This window comes from Fundulus heteroclitus, unplaced genomic scaffold (genome assembly GCF_011125445.2).
Source record: "Fundulus heteroclitus isolate FHET01 unplaced genomic scaffold, MU-UCD_Fhet_4.1 scaffold_92, whole genome shotgun sequence".
Taxonomy (NCBI): domain Eukaryota; kingdom Metazoa; phylum Chordata; class Actinopteri; order Cyprinodontiformes; family Fundulidae; genus Fundulus; species Fundulus heteroclitus.
Window position 1 is genome coordinate 1,015,241 of NW_023397384.1, and position 14,458 is coordinate 1,029,698.

General features: G+C 42.5%; 1 protein-coding gene across 2 annotated transcripts; it reads left to right on the forward strand.

Moving 5' to 3' along the window:
- On the forward strand, nt 1-13,337 carry dcaf15 (DDB1 and CUL4 associated factor 15). Of its 2 annotated transcripts, none has more exons than XM_036134853.1 (13): nt 1-137; nt 2,963-3,060; nt 4,251-4,389; nt 4,478-4,584; nt 4,674-4,819; nt 5,211-5,399; nt 8,202-8,786; nt 8,871-8,962; nt 9,105-9,227; nt 10,587-10,669; nt 10,773-10,877; nt 10,981-11,096; nt 12,664-13,337. In XM_036134853.1, the coding sequence occupies exons 1-13, from the start codon at nt 42-44 to the stop codon at nt 12,717-12,719; spliced, it is 1,935 nt and encodes a 644-aa protein (XP_035990746.1). In that variant the 5' UTR covers nt 1-41; the 3' UTR covers nt 12,720-13,337. The 2 variants fall into 2 exon arrangements, with proteins under 2 accessions (XP_035990746.1, XP_012707258.2); XM_012851804.3 differs by having other exon boundaries at nt 2-137; nt 5,238-5,399.
- Nucleotides 13,338-14,458: the final 1,121 nt, after the last annotated feature.

The window sequence follows — 14,458 nt, forward strand, 5'->3', positions numbered from 1 at the left end:
GACGCGCCCTCTTTCAACGGGGGACAACGGCTCAGAAGGATATGGCGCCTAGCTCGAAATCTGAAAAGGACGATAGCAAACATAAAACGCAAAGAAAACACAAGGACAATGTCGTGAAGCTTCTAATGCGTGGGAAGGCGAGTATATCTAATTTTGACCTTAAAATGGAAGTATAGTCGAGAAACGAAGTCCCGTTTAGTTGAGGCCTCCCCTTTTTGAGGACCGATGAAGCTATTAGCTACCTGCTAACTAGCTCAGCAGCTAACCCAAGACAACCGGTGGCAAGGGGCTAATCAAGCTAATGCTACAAACAATGGACCCAGGCTGTTTTCGCGTGGTTACACGGATTTGCAATATTTAGTTTTGGGTTTGATATGCTAATAAGTTCTGTTTATTTTTTTTAATTTTTTATGAAATTGACTGATGACACCAGGTCAGTCACAACACAAGAGACGAACTAGTTAGCTTTAATCTCAGTATGTCTGATACTACCAGTCGACAGCTTTTGCTTAATCATTGAAGAAACTGATCAGTCACCTGCTTGTACTCTAATAACAGACTTCTATTGGAAAGGATTTTTGTCTTCCACCTCCAGCTAACAAAACACATCATTTATTATTAGAATGTTGCATCAGACCAGTTTAAAAAAAGTTAAATGCTGAAATGGGTGCTTAATGAAAAGTATGTCTAATACCTGCTTAAAGGTACTTTTTACCCCCCCCATAAGGTCCCTTTTAATTAATCAAACAAGTCTCTTAGAAATCCGTTCTAATTTATTGAATATGATTTTATAGATTGGTTGTATGTTAAGGTTAACCACAAAGCACATTTCTTCACACGTTTCTTACAGAGTTAGAAAATAAACAGCAATTTTCATTCAGTAATTCAGTTCGAAAGGTGCAAGTTGTTATACCCGTTTGATTTTACTCTGATATAGTTGAGACATTTCGTTGACTTTGATGGCTAGGGCTTACAGGTCATAATAAAATGTTACAGAATACCAATAGAAGTGACATAATACTGAGAAGGATGTCAATATACTGTACATTATATGCCCTGGAAACTTTGCTCGAGGCTCCTTTCACATGAGTTGTGGCTTAAGACTCTAGTGTGGTGAAATCTTCATGGAAATGTACCTATTTTCTTCTTACCTGAGCATTATAGTGGAGCACACCTGAATCTCGTTGTGTATCTAATGACGAGAGGATCTTATTTTAAGGGAGTTTGCTGTCCGGTAAAACACTGTGATGGTATGGTTTCTGAATTAGATGCTAGTACTTTTGCCGGTGTGTTTGGTTTCTTGGTCCTCTTAAAAACTCCCGAAACGCGTCTGTGGAAACTTTGGAACGCATGGTGGAGCAACACCGGCTGAAGACGTGGCTCCCCAAATCGTCACGAACTGCGGAAACCTTAAAATGGACCCCTGAGCAACTTGGGATTCTGTGCGTATTGGCTTTTTCCTTCTCACCAGGGAGTGGTGCTTAGAGCAGAGAGCTTGAGCTCTGAGATGCCTGCGGGTACCCTGTGTGAACCCTGCGGACTGCCAATATGGGTCCCTGAGCAAGACCCTTACACCCAGATTACTCCCCGGTGGCTGGATAAGCTACCCACTGCTCCCGACGGCTGAATGGAGACAAATTTTGTTGGAATATACAATTTGACAACCTCTTATATTTCTAGATTTATTGCAAAATGTAATTTTATTTGTAAAGAGGAATGTGGGCCACCGAGCAACAGTCGACTCCATTTCCTCCGTAGCCCAGGTGAGATGCTTCTGATGCGGTCTCTAGTTAGACAGTGGCTTAGCACCAGGAACACACCAGCTGGTTCTGGATACGTCTGGATGTTGTGGCTCTTGCCAAAGTCCACCCCTTGTAAGCCTCTCCTTCACCAATAATCTCCATTTAAGAAGGCCACACAAGTTCTTGATGAGGTTTAGCTTGGGCAGAAGAAGGGGGGGGTTGGGGGGCATGCCATTAGTCTTTCTTCTTCAAGGCCTTTACTGGCTAGCCACACCAGAGTGGTATTTCTTATCTCTAATGCAAGAGGCAGAGTTCTGTCCTGCAGGAAAATCCTGCTCTTCTTGACGGACCATTTCTTGCGCCACTGCTTGAATAAAATCTGGTGGTAGGTTTGAGAGGTAATGTTGAAAAGGTCCACCTAGCTCGTCTTTAGTAACACCAGCCGCCCACCACTGCTCCACCTTGCTGCTGCCTGGAGCTCTCAGCCAATCACTGATCCAACCAAGGGCCCATCCGTCTGGTCTGTCTCGGTCTACAGAAGGTTTGAAAAGTCTGCATTCAGACATTTCTTGTCTCAGTTCTGTGATGGTCGGGTTTCCAGCTTCCTCACCTTGACCTCGTCTCTCGGCTCTGAATAGTCTTTTTCTTCTGGGCCGTCCAGGCAGGCTGTGGTGCTGGAAAATGACGGCCCTGGCAGAGAACGGGTTCCCTGTGGTTTCACGTCAGAAGCTTCTAAAATCTTTGCCGCTTTATTTTTGTCCTGTTTCATCAACAAATTTGTTTGCTGACTCTTCAGTAAAATGGTCGGTTCTCCGATCCCAGCCTGAAACATTGCCAATTTCAAGAGTTCTGCATCTCGTAGAGGCCTTTTGTTTCCCTTCAATGCCGGTTAAATCTCTTATGGATCATTTTACCAGAGGAAAACAGGCTGCCTAATAATTAATCACACCTTGCTGTAGAGTGTTGATCTAAGCCACCTGAGATGCTTCCATTCAAATGTATACAGCTTGATGTTAGAACAATGCATAAAAAGATCAGAATGCCAAGTTGCCTAATCTTTGTGCACACAGATGCTATAATATTAATATATAATAATAATAATGTTCACTTTTTGAAATGAATTACTGAACAACTGTAATTTCTGAATGGCTTTCTGTTTTATTAGGATGTGATACCAGTCAGTCACTATTTTGTTGCAACCGTCTCTTCTTGTTCTACAGCTGTCAGGACAGTTTTCTCAGCGCCTGTTCAGGAAGCTGCCGCCTCGAGTTTGTGTCCCATTGAAGAACATTGTCAGCGAGGAGTTCCTCAGAGCGGGGTCTGTGCTTCCTAAAGTATTTTCTGTCTTGTCTGCACATTAAATTTAGGTCAAGTAGAGATCCTTTCCAGACCTGCATCAAGGTACCTGCTGGTTTGAATAAAGCATCAACATCAGTGATCCAGTCTCTGTTATCCTAGCCAGGTTACCCAGCGGGCTAAACACCAAACACGTCTCCTGATAGCTCTGTAACAGGACTAATGCATTTAGTCACCTAAATGTTATTACCACAGTAGTATTGCACTGATTATTCTGATCAAGGCATTTCAAAGATTTTAAATAGTTGCGGTTCGTACGGTTCAGGGGTCTCATTTATAAAGCTTGCGTACGCACAAAATGGGGCCTGAAACCTGCATACTGCACTTTCCACACAAAATCTATATATAAAAAAAAGCTTGACAGGTAAATGTTTGGTCCTCACAGCAACTCTGAGCCAGGCGTTCATTCATGTTGGAGACGGCGATGGTAAAGTGGTGAATTGCAGGCAAACTGCATCATGATTCCTCTCAGATGTTCAATTTCTCTCCATATCAGACTTCAATCATAAGTTAAGGCATATTTGTTTGTATAGCACATTTTAGTATAAGGACAACGCAAAGTGCTTTACATGATTAAACCATGGGAAAATAAAAAAATAATAAAATGTAGGAATATTGAATATTCCTATAAAGCATAGGAAAATGGAAATGAAAAGCAAATATTAATGATTTTAAAATCGGTTGACTACAAACTTAATGATGAGCATTCAAAACTGTTATTCATGCTTGTGCTGGTGACGCATAACTATACACAATGACCTTTCAAATAAAAAAAAAAATGCTCATAAGCCAACTAAAATCTTAAATAAAACTCTGCACGACATTATATCAAGGTGTTCAACCGTCACATTCCTCTCCCCGATGATGACCAGCGTACTACCGTGCTGAAACTCAGAGGAGTTTCAGCACGGTAGTACGCTGGTCATCCGACGTTTAAAACTGCGATCAGGTTTCATTCAGTTCTGTAAATGTGGACAACATCTGTGCTTTTGCCTCTGATTTACAAATTTGATAAATGCCTCTGTGAATTTTAAAAAGTTTCTTTGCCACGTCACCCTGATGAAAAAAAAAAAAAAATAGCTCATACCTGTTGACGACACAGCTCCAAACTAAATTTGGTTTTTACATCCGTTCTTCACCTTTTGGTTTCAGGCACATCTTCCTTGGCTTCACCAAATGTGGCCGCTACGTTCTGTCATACACCAGTGACTGCGGGGAAGACGACGATTTCTCTTTTTACACCTATCATCTCTACTGGTGGGAGTTCAACCTGCACAGTCGACTCAAACAGGTAAACGGAGGGAAGTGCATCACATTCCCGTGTGCGTTCCGGTTTGGCAAACCCCCTTGCGGACGTCTTTCCTCTCGTTTTCCTTCAGGTCCATCACGTGCGGCTGTTTGCGGGGGAGGAAATTTACAGCGACCTGTACCTCACTGTGTGCGAATGGCCAAACGACCACTCCAAAATCGTCATCTTTGGTTTCAAGTACGCCGTATTGCCGACAGTCGGCGTGGTCTGAAATGCTGTAAGTACGACGTTTAGGGTGACGGGTTGTTCTCCCTTGTTCTGCTCAGTACACGCAGTTCCAGCTCCGTGTTGATGAACCTGATGATGAGCGATGAGAATAACAGGGATATCTACATCACCATCGCCTCCATGCCTCCGTCCCGGCCTTGCTCCAAGTGCTGTCCCGTTCCTTCAGCCACAACCATACGGACAGGTGAGCCTCCACACAGACACCGCCTGCTCCTGCTCCCGTCATTCCAAAAAAAGTTAAAAAAAAAACAAAGCAACTGGACTTGTTTTCCGTAGTTGAAGACGTTTCGCTTCCTCTCCAGGAAGCTTTCTCAATTCAAAAAGTCTGGAGTAATGTGCAGTACCAAGCTTTATACTACTGCCAACAAAGGCCTTGTAATGGCTTAGATAACATGCAAATTCAACCAGACTCCAGACTTTTTGAATTGAGAAAGCTTCCTGGAGAGGAAGCGAAACGTCTTCAACTACGGAAAACAAGTCCAGTTGCTTTGTTTTTTTACTTTTTTTGGAATGACCATGGCCTGGATGACTGAGAATCTTCACCTGCTCCTGCTCCCGTCGCCTCGTTCTGCCAGCCAAACCGATCCCTCTGTCTCCCATAGGCAGCGGGGAGTGTCTGGAGCACGGATACGTGCTGAACAGCAGGTACCAGGTGGTGTACCCGTTTCCCACCTTTCAGCCGGCTTTCCAGCTGAAGAAGGACCAGGTCATCCTGTTGAACACCAGCTACTCTCTGGTGGCCTGCGGCATCTCGCTCTGCCCAGGTAAGACCCAAACCCACGGGAAGACACCTGAATTAGCTCGACGCCCTGAAGTTGTTTTGTGGTCAGTATTACACGAGCATTTACAAAGATTGCATTAAGAGCAATATGCCGTATTTTTCAGACCGCAAGCCGCACCAGATTATAAGACGCATTCAATATTCTTCCTAAATGTGTAATATCACTCCGCCCCTCCGTGTACACAGCTCTCTCCTGAGAGGGAGAGTTATCCATCTCTGCCAGGAAGACAGAGTAGTTGGACTAAACTGTCCTGTTTCTAACATAAGGCCAAAATAAACGTAACTTTTATATTGAATTAATTTAGTAGGTTGATTGTTGCTACTGCGTAGTCCTGTCTGCCTTACATGAGACAGCTCACGGGTCCGATCAGGTAGTGACACAGTGTACCGTAATGCTCTGAATATCCGTTGACCGGAGCGGCTTCATTGATAAACAAAGTCGTACTTGTGCATTTTAACAGATTTTTGAGCACTTTGTACCACATAAAATCGGTCAGTAAGCACAATGGTAATCATACATAAGACGCATCATCAATTTTTTAGAAAATGAAGGATTTTAAGTGGGCCTAATAGTCTGAAAAATACGGTAATGCCATCGTTGACCAGTGGAAATCAGTAATTTATGGAATGACGGGTTCTGAGTGCTTGCTATCTGTAGCATTAATCTGTATAAAGCTACACCCGGCTGCTAGAAAAACTCAGCTTGGCTTTCTGAACTATATTCCTCCTTTTACGTCACATCTTAATCCCAAATGTACAAGGAAAAGTATTCACACTTCTGTAACTTTGTCTCCTTTTTGTCACGTTGCAAACACAAACTCCAGTGTAGAGTTGTGAGGTTTTGTGTACACAAAATGATGCATAATTAGTAATAGGTCTAAGCGGTGTGGTGTGCATTTTTACCAATTCCTGTTTAGCCTGATACCTCGAAATAAAATGCTGTGCACCCAAATAAGGCTTTTTAATTAGTAAACATGGTCCCCCTGTGTGTAATGTAATCTCGTATAAATCCAGCTGTTCTGTGAGGGCCTCGGGAGGCTTGTTAAAGAACTTTAAGGTACAAACATCATCATAAAAACACAAAGACAAGCAGTAGGCATGTCAGAGATAAGACTTTAAAGCAGTTTTAGGCTATAAAACAATATCCTGAGCTATTTGGGTTAAAATGGAGCATTGTTTAAGGCACGGGAAGTAGGGCTGGGCAATGTATCGAGAGATTTAAAAAATACTGAGATTTAAGAAAAGGAGATGTAAAATGAAACTGTCGTTTATTGAGATGGTCATTAGAATTATACTTTTATGTATTCTAGTAAGTTACTCTTTTGTAGCTGTTTCTCATATTTATCTACAGCTGTTAAAAACAAAACAACAAGAACGTGCCTGTGAGACATTTGGGATAAAGCTTTGATTCAGCGTTGCCTTTTTATAAATACTTTATGAATAAAAAACAATATATCGAGATAAATATCGTACATCGGCATGCAGCTTAAAAATATTGAGATATTATTTTTGGTCCATATTGTCCAGTCCTGGCATAAAGAGTATGGCACAGCTGCAAAGCCACCAAGACGTGCCCACCAAGGCAAGCTGACGGGCCAGACATGGAGAGCATTCACCAGAGGAGCTCCACTGTAACTCTTGTGTAGAGCTCAACTAACAGCTGTGGATTTGTGCAGCTCGTCCAATGTAAAAAGTCATAAAGGCATAAATAGTCCAGTTTGTAGCGTCCCACAAAGCATGCAGGAAACACAGCAAACATGAGGGTAAAGGTGCTTTGATCAAATCAAACTTTTTTTTGCATATATGCAAAATTCTGCACCCAGCAAAACGTAAGGCGGTGCACATGAGCTTGGGTCCTGGAGGTTCTGATTTCAACTACTATACACTGAATTTCTCCATTGTGAGATCAATAAAGTTCAATTAATATTAATATTATTATTATAATTATTATTATTAATATTAACATTATTATTATAAATATTATTATTATTATACAAATATTATTATTATTATTATCATTATTAGAAATATTAATATTATAAATATTATTATAAATGTTATTATTACAAAATGATTTTATTATTATTTTCCTATTATTATTATTATTATTATTATTATTATTATGTGGAGCGTCAGACGTGTCCCTGTTTGTTTCTATCAGCCTCCGCTGTCTTGTTGGCGACCAGCACGTCATGGCGGTGGCGCTTAGAGACGCTTTTAAAACTCGCTCCATCCAGAAGCGCCAGACCGTCTGATAAAAATGTCCAAGGCCTGAAGCCATCATTTGTCCCGCCTCTGTGTACTTCTAGTTCTGCCCAATGAGTTTATGGTGTGTTAAAGCAGCATTGATGCACGCTTATCGACAGAACGTAGCATTTAGCTCTGATGGCCCCGGTCCCGATCAAAGCGTGTTCCTGTGATAGACCCAAAGTCCAGGGTTCAGTTTCCTTTAGAAGACTGAAGATGATGTTCCCAGATGCTCTGAGTCCAGTTTGGCTGAGCTGGAGCTGTTCACAAGCTATATGTGGTTTAAATACACATAAAACTTTTCTGATTTAGATTTAAAAAAGGAAGATCAAAACGGTTTCGTTTGGCATCCACTACGGAAGGATCTACTTTGTGTCGGTGTATCACAGAAGATCTTCCCGCCTAAAAAAAACACAGAGAGTCACGATTGTAACGGGAACAAGTGCTGGGAAGACTGTATCTTTGTCATGACTGGAGAGTAGTTGTGTCGCCGTCTACCTTTCCTAGTTTTCCCAATGTTTCTGTGCTTTGTTTTCAGAAAAGCAAGGCCGGTCGTCACAGATCCTTTACACAAAGGGAGCAGCCCAGTCAACTCAAACCGCGTCGCCTCCTGCCTCAACGTCAGCGGAGGCTTCACCGTTAACCCAGGGCTCTCCAGAGAATCGACATTTTCCTTGCAGGCCCCCTCCGGTCCCCTCATCGCCTAGCCATTCGCAGGCAGCCATGAGAGCTCGGGAGTTTGCAGCCGACCTTTTCAGGCGAGCCCAGGGAGGAGGAGGAGGAGGAGGAGGAGCAGGGCAAGGGGAGAGGAGGACAGCTGATGGTGACGAAAAGGAGGCAGCGCATAAACCAGGAGAAAAAGGGATTCATGTAGACACTTCCAGAGTGCAGGAGGAATGTAAAGAGAAGAGGGCGGAGGATAGACGGACTAGTTCCCAGCTGGCATCGACGTCATGCGGGAGCCCTAATTTCACGTTTTCTCCTGCCTCCTCTCCACCGTCGCTCCCATCCACCTCATGCCAGGATCCTGGCCCCAGCGAGCCCGGATACGTTAACTACTCCCGCCTGCACTACCGCCTTCAACAGCAGGGGGCAGCAGAGCAGAGTTCAGGAGACGCTGCAGGTGAGACGCTGGTTTCAGGGTCAGCGGTGATTCTCCCCGTACTTCCTTTATTTAACCAATCCTTTGTCCTTGTTCATTTTCCAGGTTATGAGGATGATAAAGTCCAGCTGCCTTTCACCGTCACGGATCTAAAGGGAAGAAACCTGCAGCTGGTCACCGGGCCACACGATGGCCAGGTGTGTGTGTGTGTGTGCAGCCTTATGTCAGATGGGTCCACAGAACTTGTGCTGGGCTTTGTGTTTCGTTGAGTGAATACGGCTGTGGGTTTCCCATGGACCCGGCTGCTGTTTGAAACTGCCTTTTTGTTTCTGTGCGTAGAGCGTTTGTGTCGAGCAGCTGACTCTGGATTTTGAGTATCTCATCAATGAAGTCATCAGGAACGACGCTGCCTGGGCTCCCCAGTTCTGCTCCTTCAGCGATTATGACGTTGTGATCCTAGAGGTAAACTCAGACACACACACACACACACGCTTGGCACCGCTCACAGAACTGAAACCTTTAAAAGATCTCATCAGAGGAAGAATCGTGGGGGTTTCCAGCATCATCATGTGGCGTTAGCTGCCTTCAAACTGTCATCGGTGTCGACGTGGATAAAGTTATGAACGCCTCACCTAACTGTCCAGAATCATCAGGTGTAGAGACGCGTTCACATTGGGTGGGAATGTGTGACTTCATGAGAGGACAACTGTAGCCAGAGGGCAGAAATAAACTCTTTAATGTCTTCATATCGTAAGGAAGAAGTTTTACAAAGTCAGGATACGGGGTCATGGACTCCTATCAAAGGCCGAATTTATTTCAATTATTGGTTTCAGTGTGTGCTCACCATCAATATTTAGTGTTTTACCTTTAAATAAACGAGGCGCATTATTTATAAAAAAAAATATTTAGAAAGTGTTCTAACTCCTGTTATTTTAATGGGGGGGGGGGGGGTAGACTTTTGAGCAGGGCTTTGAACCGATTTTTTTTCCCCAATCAGAAACGGAATTATAACGTTTCCGGTTATGAGTTCCACCAATAAATTGACGTTCCCGAACCAGTTAGAACATAAAAATACTGTTCTCGGAACGGTTAATTTTGTTCCTTTCGTTTGACAAATAAAGCTATTGATATTGTGTTTGGAATGAGCGTTTTACTTAACGACGGATCGTAATTTACCTCTTATTTAAGATGTGTAGCTCTAGTGGAGACACCGCTCTCTCTCCATTCAGTCAGCAAATGTGTGATGTGATGTCACACAGGAAGTGAACCTCAGCCGTCATGGTAACGTGCGCAGGAAAATAATTACTTTTTTTTTTTTAGTTAATTAGGCAACGAAAAAACTTTGAGGAACGAAATAAAACCGGTATTAACCGGTTACCATTATTTTTAAATAAGTGTTCCAGTTCCAGAACATAAAAAATAATGTTTCCGGTTTCGTTTCTGTTCCCTGTAAATTACAAAAAGTTCCCTGTTTTCGTTTTCGTTCCTTGAACCGGTTCAAAGCCCTGCTTTTGAGAGACCCAGTATGTCTGTGCCAACTTTCCAAAGCTGATATGTTGAGTGTTACACCTTGACTCCCGGGTCTGAAGTGTTGGATCAGTGAAGTCTGAGACGCTACAGTCCCACAAAAACACGGAGCCCCTCCAGGGAGGATCCTGCTGTGTTGGTTGGTTTTCTCCTCAACGCTCTGTCGGGGTTTGGGCGAGGGTAAACGATCGGTTGTTGGTTGAGCGTAGCGCAGGAATCCTCCAGTAGAGGGCTCAGCTGATTCACTGTAGACGGAGATAACTAAATCTATAAAGAGGGTTTGATGCTCACCAGGTGTGCCCAGAGACCAACACTGTGATGATCAACATCGGTCTGCTGTTGTTGGCCTTCTCTGTCTCAGACGAGGAGCACTGCAGGTACCCCCCCTCCCCTCCTCCTCCTCCTTTTAATTTCATACATAATGAACTAAAAAAAAACTCAAGCTTTTGAGCTCAGCGTCCCTCGTCTCTGTCTTTTCAGGCCAAACACATACCATTCCAACCTGCAGGTCAGCTGGGACCTGAACACAGGTGTGTGCTGCACTGTGGGCGTGGGTGACCTGTCAGAGGTTAAGGGCCAGACCAGGTGAGCACGCTCACACACACACACACACACACACACACATCCGAAGCTCAGTCTGCGCCCTGAACAGCTGTGTGCAAGTGTCGCCTGCTCCTCTGTCTCCTAGCGGGAGTGTGTGGAGCTCCTACAGAAAGTCCTGCGTGAACACCGTGATGAAGTGGTTGGTTCCTGAGAGCAGCTCCCGCTACATCAACCGCATGACCAACGACGCTCTGCACAAAGGTGACTGGCTGTTTACAGACATGTGACCCGCCCACAAGCTGCATTCAGTTAAACTTCACCAGTCCTTCCTGTTAAATAGCAGATCAGACATTCTAATCAGTCAGGTTTGTTCAGAATATTGGTAAATTCACCTAAAAGCCGTTTCTTCCTACTCCGTATGGGACCAGGCATAACATTATGACCACCCGTCTGTTAGGCTTTCATGGATCTGACTTGTTTGAACATCAAATCCCACAGATGGTCAACTGGATCTGAGGAATATTGAAGGTCCCGTTGACATCTCAGGCTCTTTATTGTGCCTCCTAAAAACAATTTTTTTAACCATTTTGGTTTTGTTGCAGGGAGCGCTCTGCTGCTGGAAGAGGCCAAAGCCGTCTAGAAATGGCTTTCTCAGCCTCTGCAGAAATACCGCCCTGCACGAGACAAGCTGCCATGCACGGTGCAGTCTGACACCTTTCTGTCAGAACCACACTGCAAAAACAGAACTAGAAATAAGTAAAATGTTCTCAAAATGAGTGTATTTGTCCATGATTTGAGCAGGTAAATAAGGCTGTTTGCCAATGGAATAAGATTTTTGCACTTAAAATAGGAACAATTCATCTCCATCATCTTATTTCAAGTGTAGGATGTCTAATTATCTTATTTTAGGGGTCAAAATACTCATTCCATTGGCAGATAATCCATTTTATCTACTCAAATCAAGGATAAAGACACTAACTTTAAGAACATTTTACTTATTTTTAGATCCATATTTGCAGTGCAATATTAGCTTCTGCAGAAATCTAAGCTTAAAAAGCTTGTGTGTTGAACTGGGTAGAGTAGCTTCCCTTTCCGAAAGAAAATCGCAGCTGAACGAAGATGCAGCTTTTTGTTGTTTCAACATTCAGCGCCCAGTCATCTTAAACGTTTTAACACTTTCTTTAGGCCTTTCACAGATTTCGGATAAACCCAATGTGGAGCTTCTGTGCCGCTCGACTATGAAAAACACACAAAAAATAAAAATCACAATTATTTTGGTCAATATTGAGATTAGTTGTTTAACATGATTACCCATCGACTTGTCTACATATCAGTCAATGCAACATTTCACATTGATTGCCCTTAGAGGACAATATAAGAGAATGTGGCAAAAATAATAACGTAAACTTTTCTTGATTTTAATTTATTTATCTTTTGTCGTCATTGAGAGACGAAAGTTGAAAATTGTTACTTTTTTCCTAGTTAATGATGTTGTAAATTAGGCCTTTCTGGTTAATATACATTTAAAAACCTTTTAGTGCTCAGTGTATCTGGTTCTTGGTTTAATTTTCACAGCACAAACGAGCTATAATTAGCTGAGACTGATCAGTCCAATGACTGGGCAGCTTTAGATTATGGCTTAGCTTTAGGCTGGATGAGTGTTATTCCAGCCCTCCATCCATGAAGGAATCTGTCCATCCTTCTCTGCAGTTTGTGGGTTTTTTTTAGGCTTCATGGCTCCAAAATGGACTGAGAAATCTGTAAAATTGAGTCTGAAAAACACATAGAAATGTATAAGAACCCCTCCTGATCATCCTCTCCCTCTCAGGCTCCTCCCTGCAGGTGTTGGCAGACAGCGACCGATGCACCTGGATTGTACTGTGAAGAGAAATGTGGATGAAACACGGTGGTCCACGAGTGTCCGAGTTAAACATTCACCCATGAAGACATGTCCTCGTCCTCAGCGCAGCGCTCCAGCCAGAGCAGAGCAGTGCTGTCCACATCGGAGGTTTTAGGATGAACGTGTCATTAAAACTAACTAAACAAAAGCATGTCTGTGGCAGATTTTATTGTGTATAGATTTCTAGTTATTTTGTAAATCTTTACTGTAATATTACAGGCACCAAAACTTAGAGCTGGACTGAACAAAGATGTTTTTTGTTTTGTTTTGTTTTTTACACAGGAAGGTATGATGTTCATGTGTGACAGACTCCAGCTTTGGTATGACTCGGTGTGTGTGTGTGTGTGTGTGTGAATGATTTTTTTTTTTGTCTGTAAAATTAAACGCATTCTGCTGCTTTTATACAAGTCTTTCCTCCCTGCCTGGATCGGTTCAGTCCACTTCTGTGGATTTATGGGGCTGCGGTATTTTAAATGAGAACCAGCTCCGTACCGTTTTCCTTTCTTTATGTTGGCCATTATCATGTTGTTGGCCAACAGGGTTAGAAAACACCGCCTGACTGGGAAGATTTTGTTGAATTAAAATGCCTGATTTTAACGTTATTTTGAGTCTTTTGTGTTCAAAGTTGACCAATTTTTTTTTACATTTGTTCAAAACTAAATCTCAGTAACACATTTCGTTCTAGAAATAGTTTTTCTCTCATGAGGTTCTTGTTAGAATATCAGAACAGCGGTGCATTCAGCTCTAGTCTTAGACATTAGCTAACCGTAGCAAAGAAGAGTGTAAGAAAATTATGCAGGAATGTCATTAAACGGTGGATCAATTAAGTAATAGCTTAGAGGTATGCACATTTATTCCCTGCCTTACTAAGCGCACGCATAGATGTCTGTTTTTCACTTCAGTTCTAGAAAATGTCAAGTTATCTTTCTCAAATTTAGTACATCCCAAACAACTGGAAGTTCAACAGCAGTAATGTACATTTTATCTAAGCATCTATCGCTAAAACCTGTTTTAGGTGGTTTCAAGAATGGAAACCACCTAAAACATGTTTTATTTACGAAAATGATCCTTTTCATGTATGAACTTTCATTGATAATGTGTAATGGGATGAAGGATGCTACATTTTGTCTGCATGGTCTGGGCTACTAGTGAAAGCTAAATTAAACTAACTGAACGCTAAGCTAATAAATCAGTAATGGGGGGAAAAAAATCGATAGGAAAACTGATTCGAAATTCAATGCAAGACACTGGTTGAACCTTAAGAGGGCGCCACACTGTTTTAGGAGCAAAAGCAGAATTTCAACAAATATGGAGTAAATTGATGAAATAATCACCAGGATATGTAGACAGCACTATAAAACAATTATGTTAACAGATTATTAGCAAAAAGTTGATTTGGGGGTGAGTTACCCTTTAACTATTACAGATGATCGGCTGAAAGTTTGATGTAATTTACACACTGCGTACCCCCAAGTGGTCAGATAATTGTCAGCCAAGTTAATCAGAAAACAAATCTGCATTGCGCTACATGGGTTACCCCATGGAAGCACTCAGCAGTCTGAGGAGAGAGGCTCTCCCATCATTGCAGACTGAGCACCTGCATAGCGTAACATGAGACTAAGTGAGGGTACGTCTGCTACATTTGTGTACAATGTGTGTAATCTTTCCAACAGTTGTGAATAAGTGTGGTACATACAGTAGAGAAGCAGCTTGTCTTTTAGAT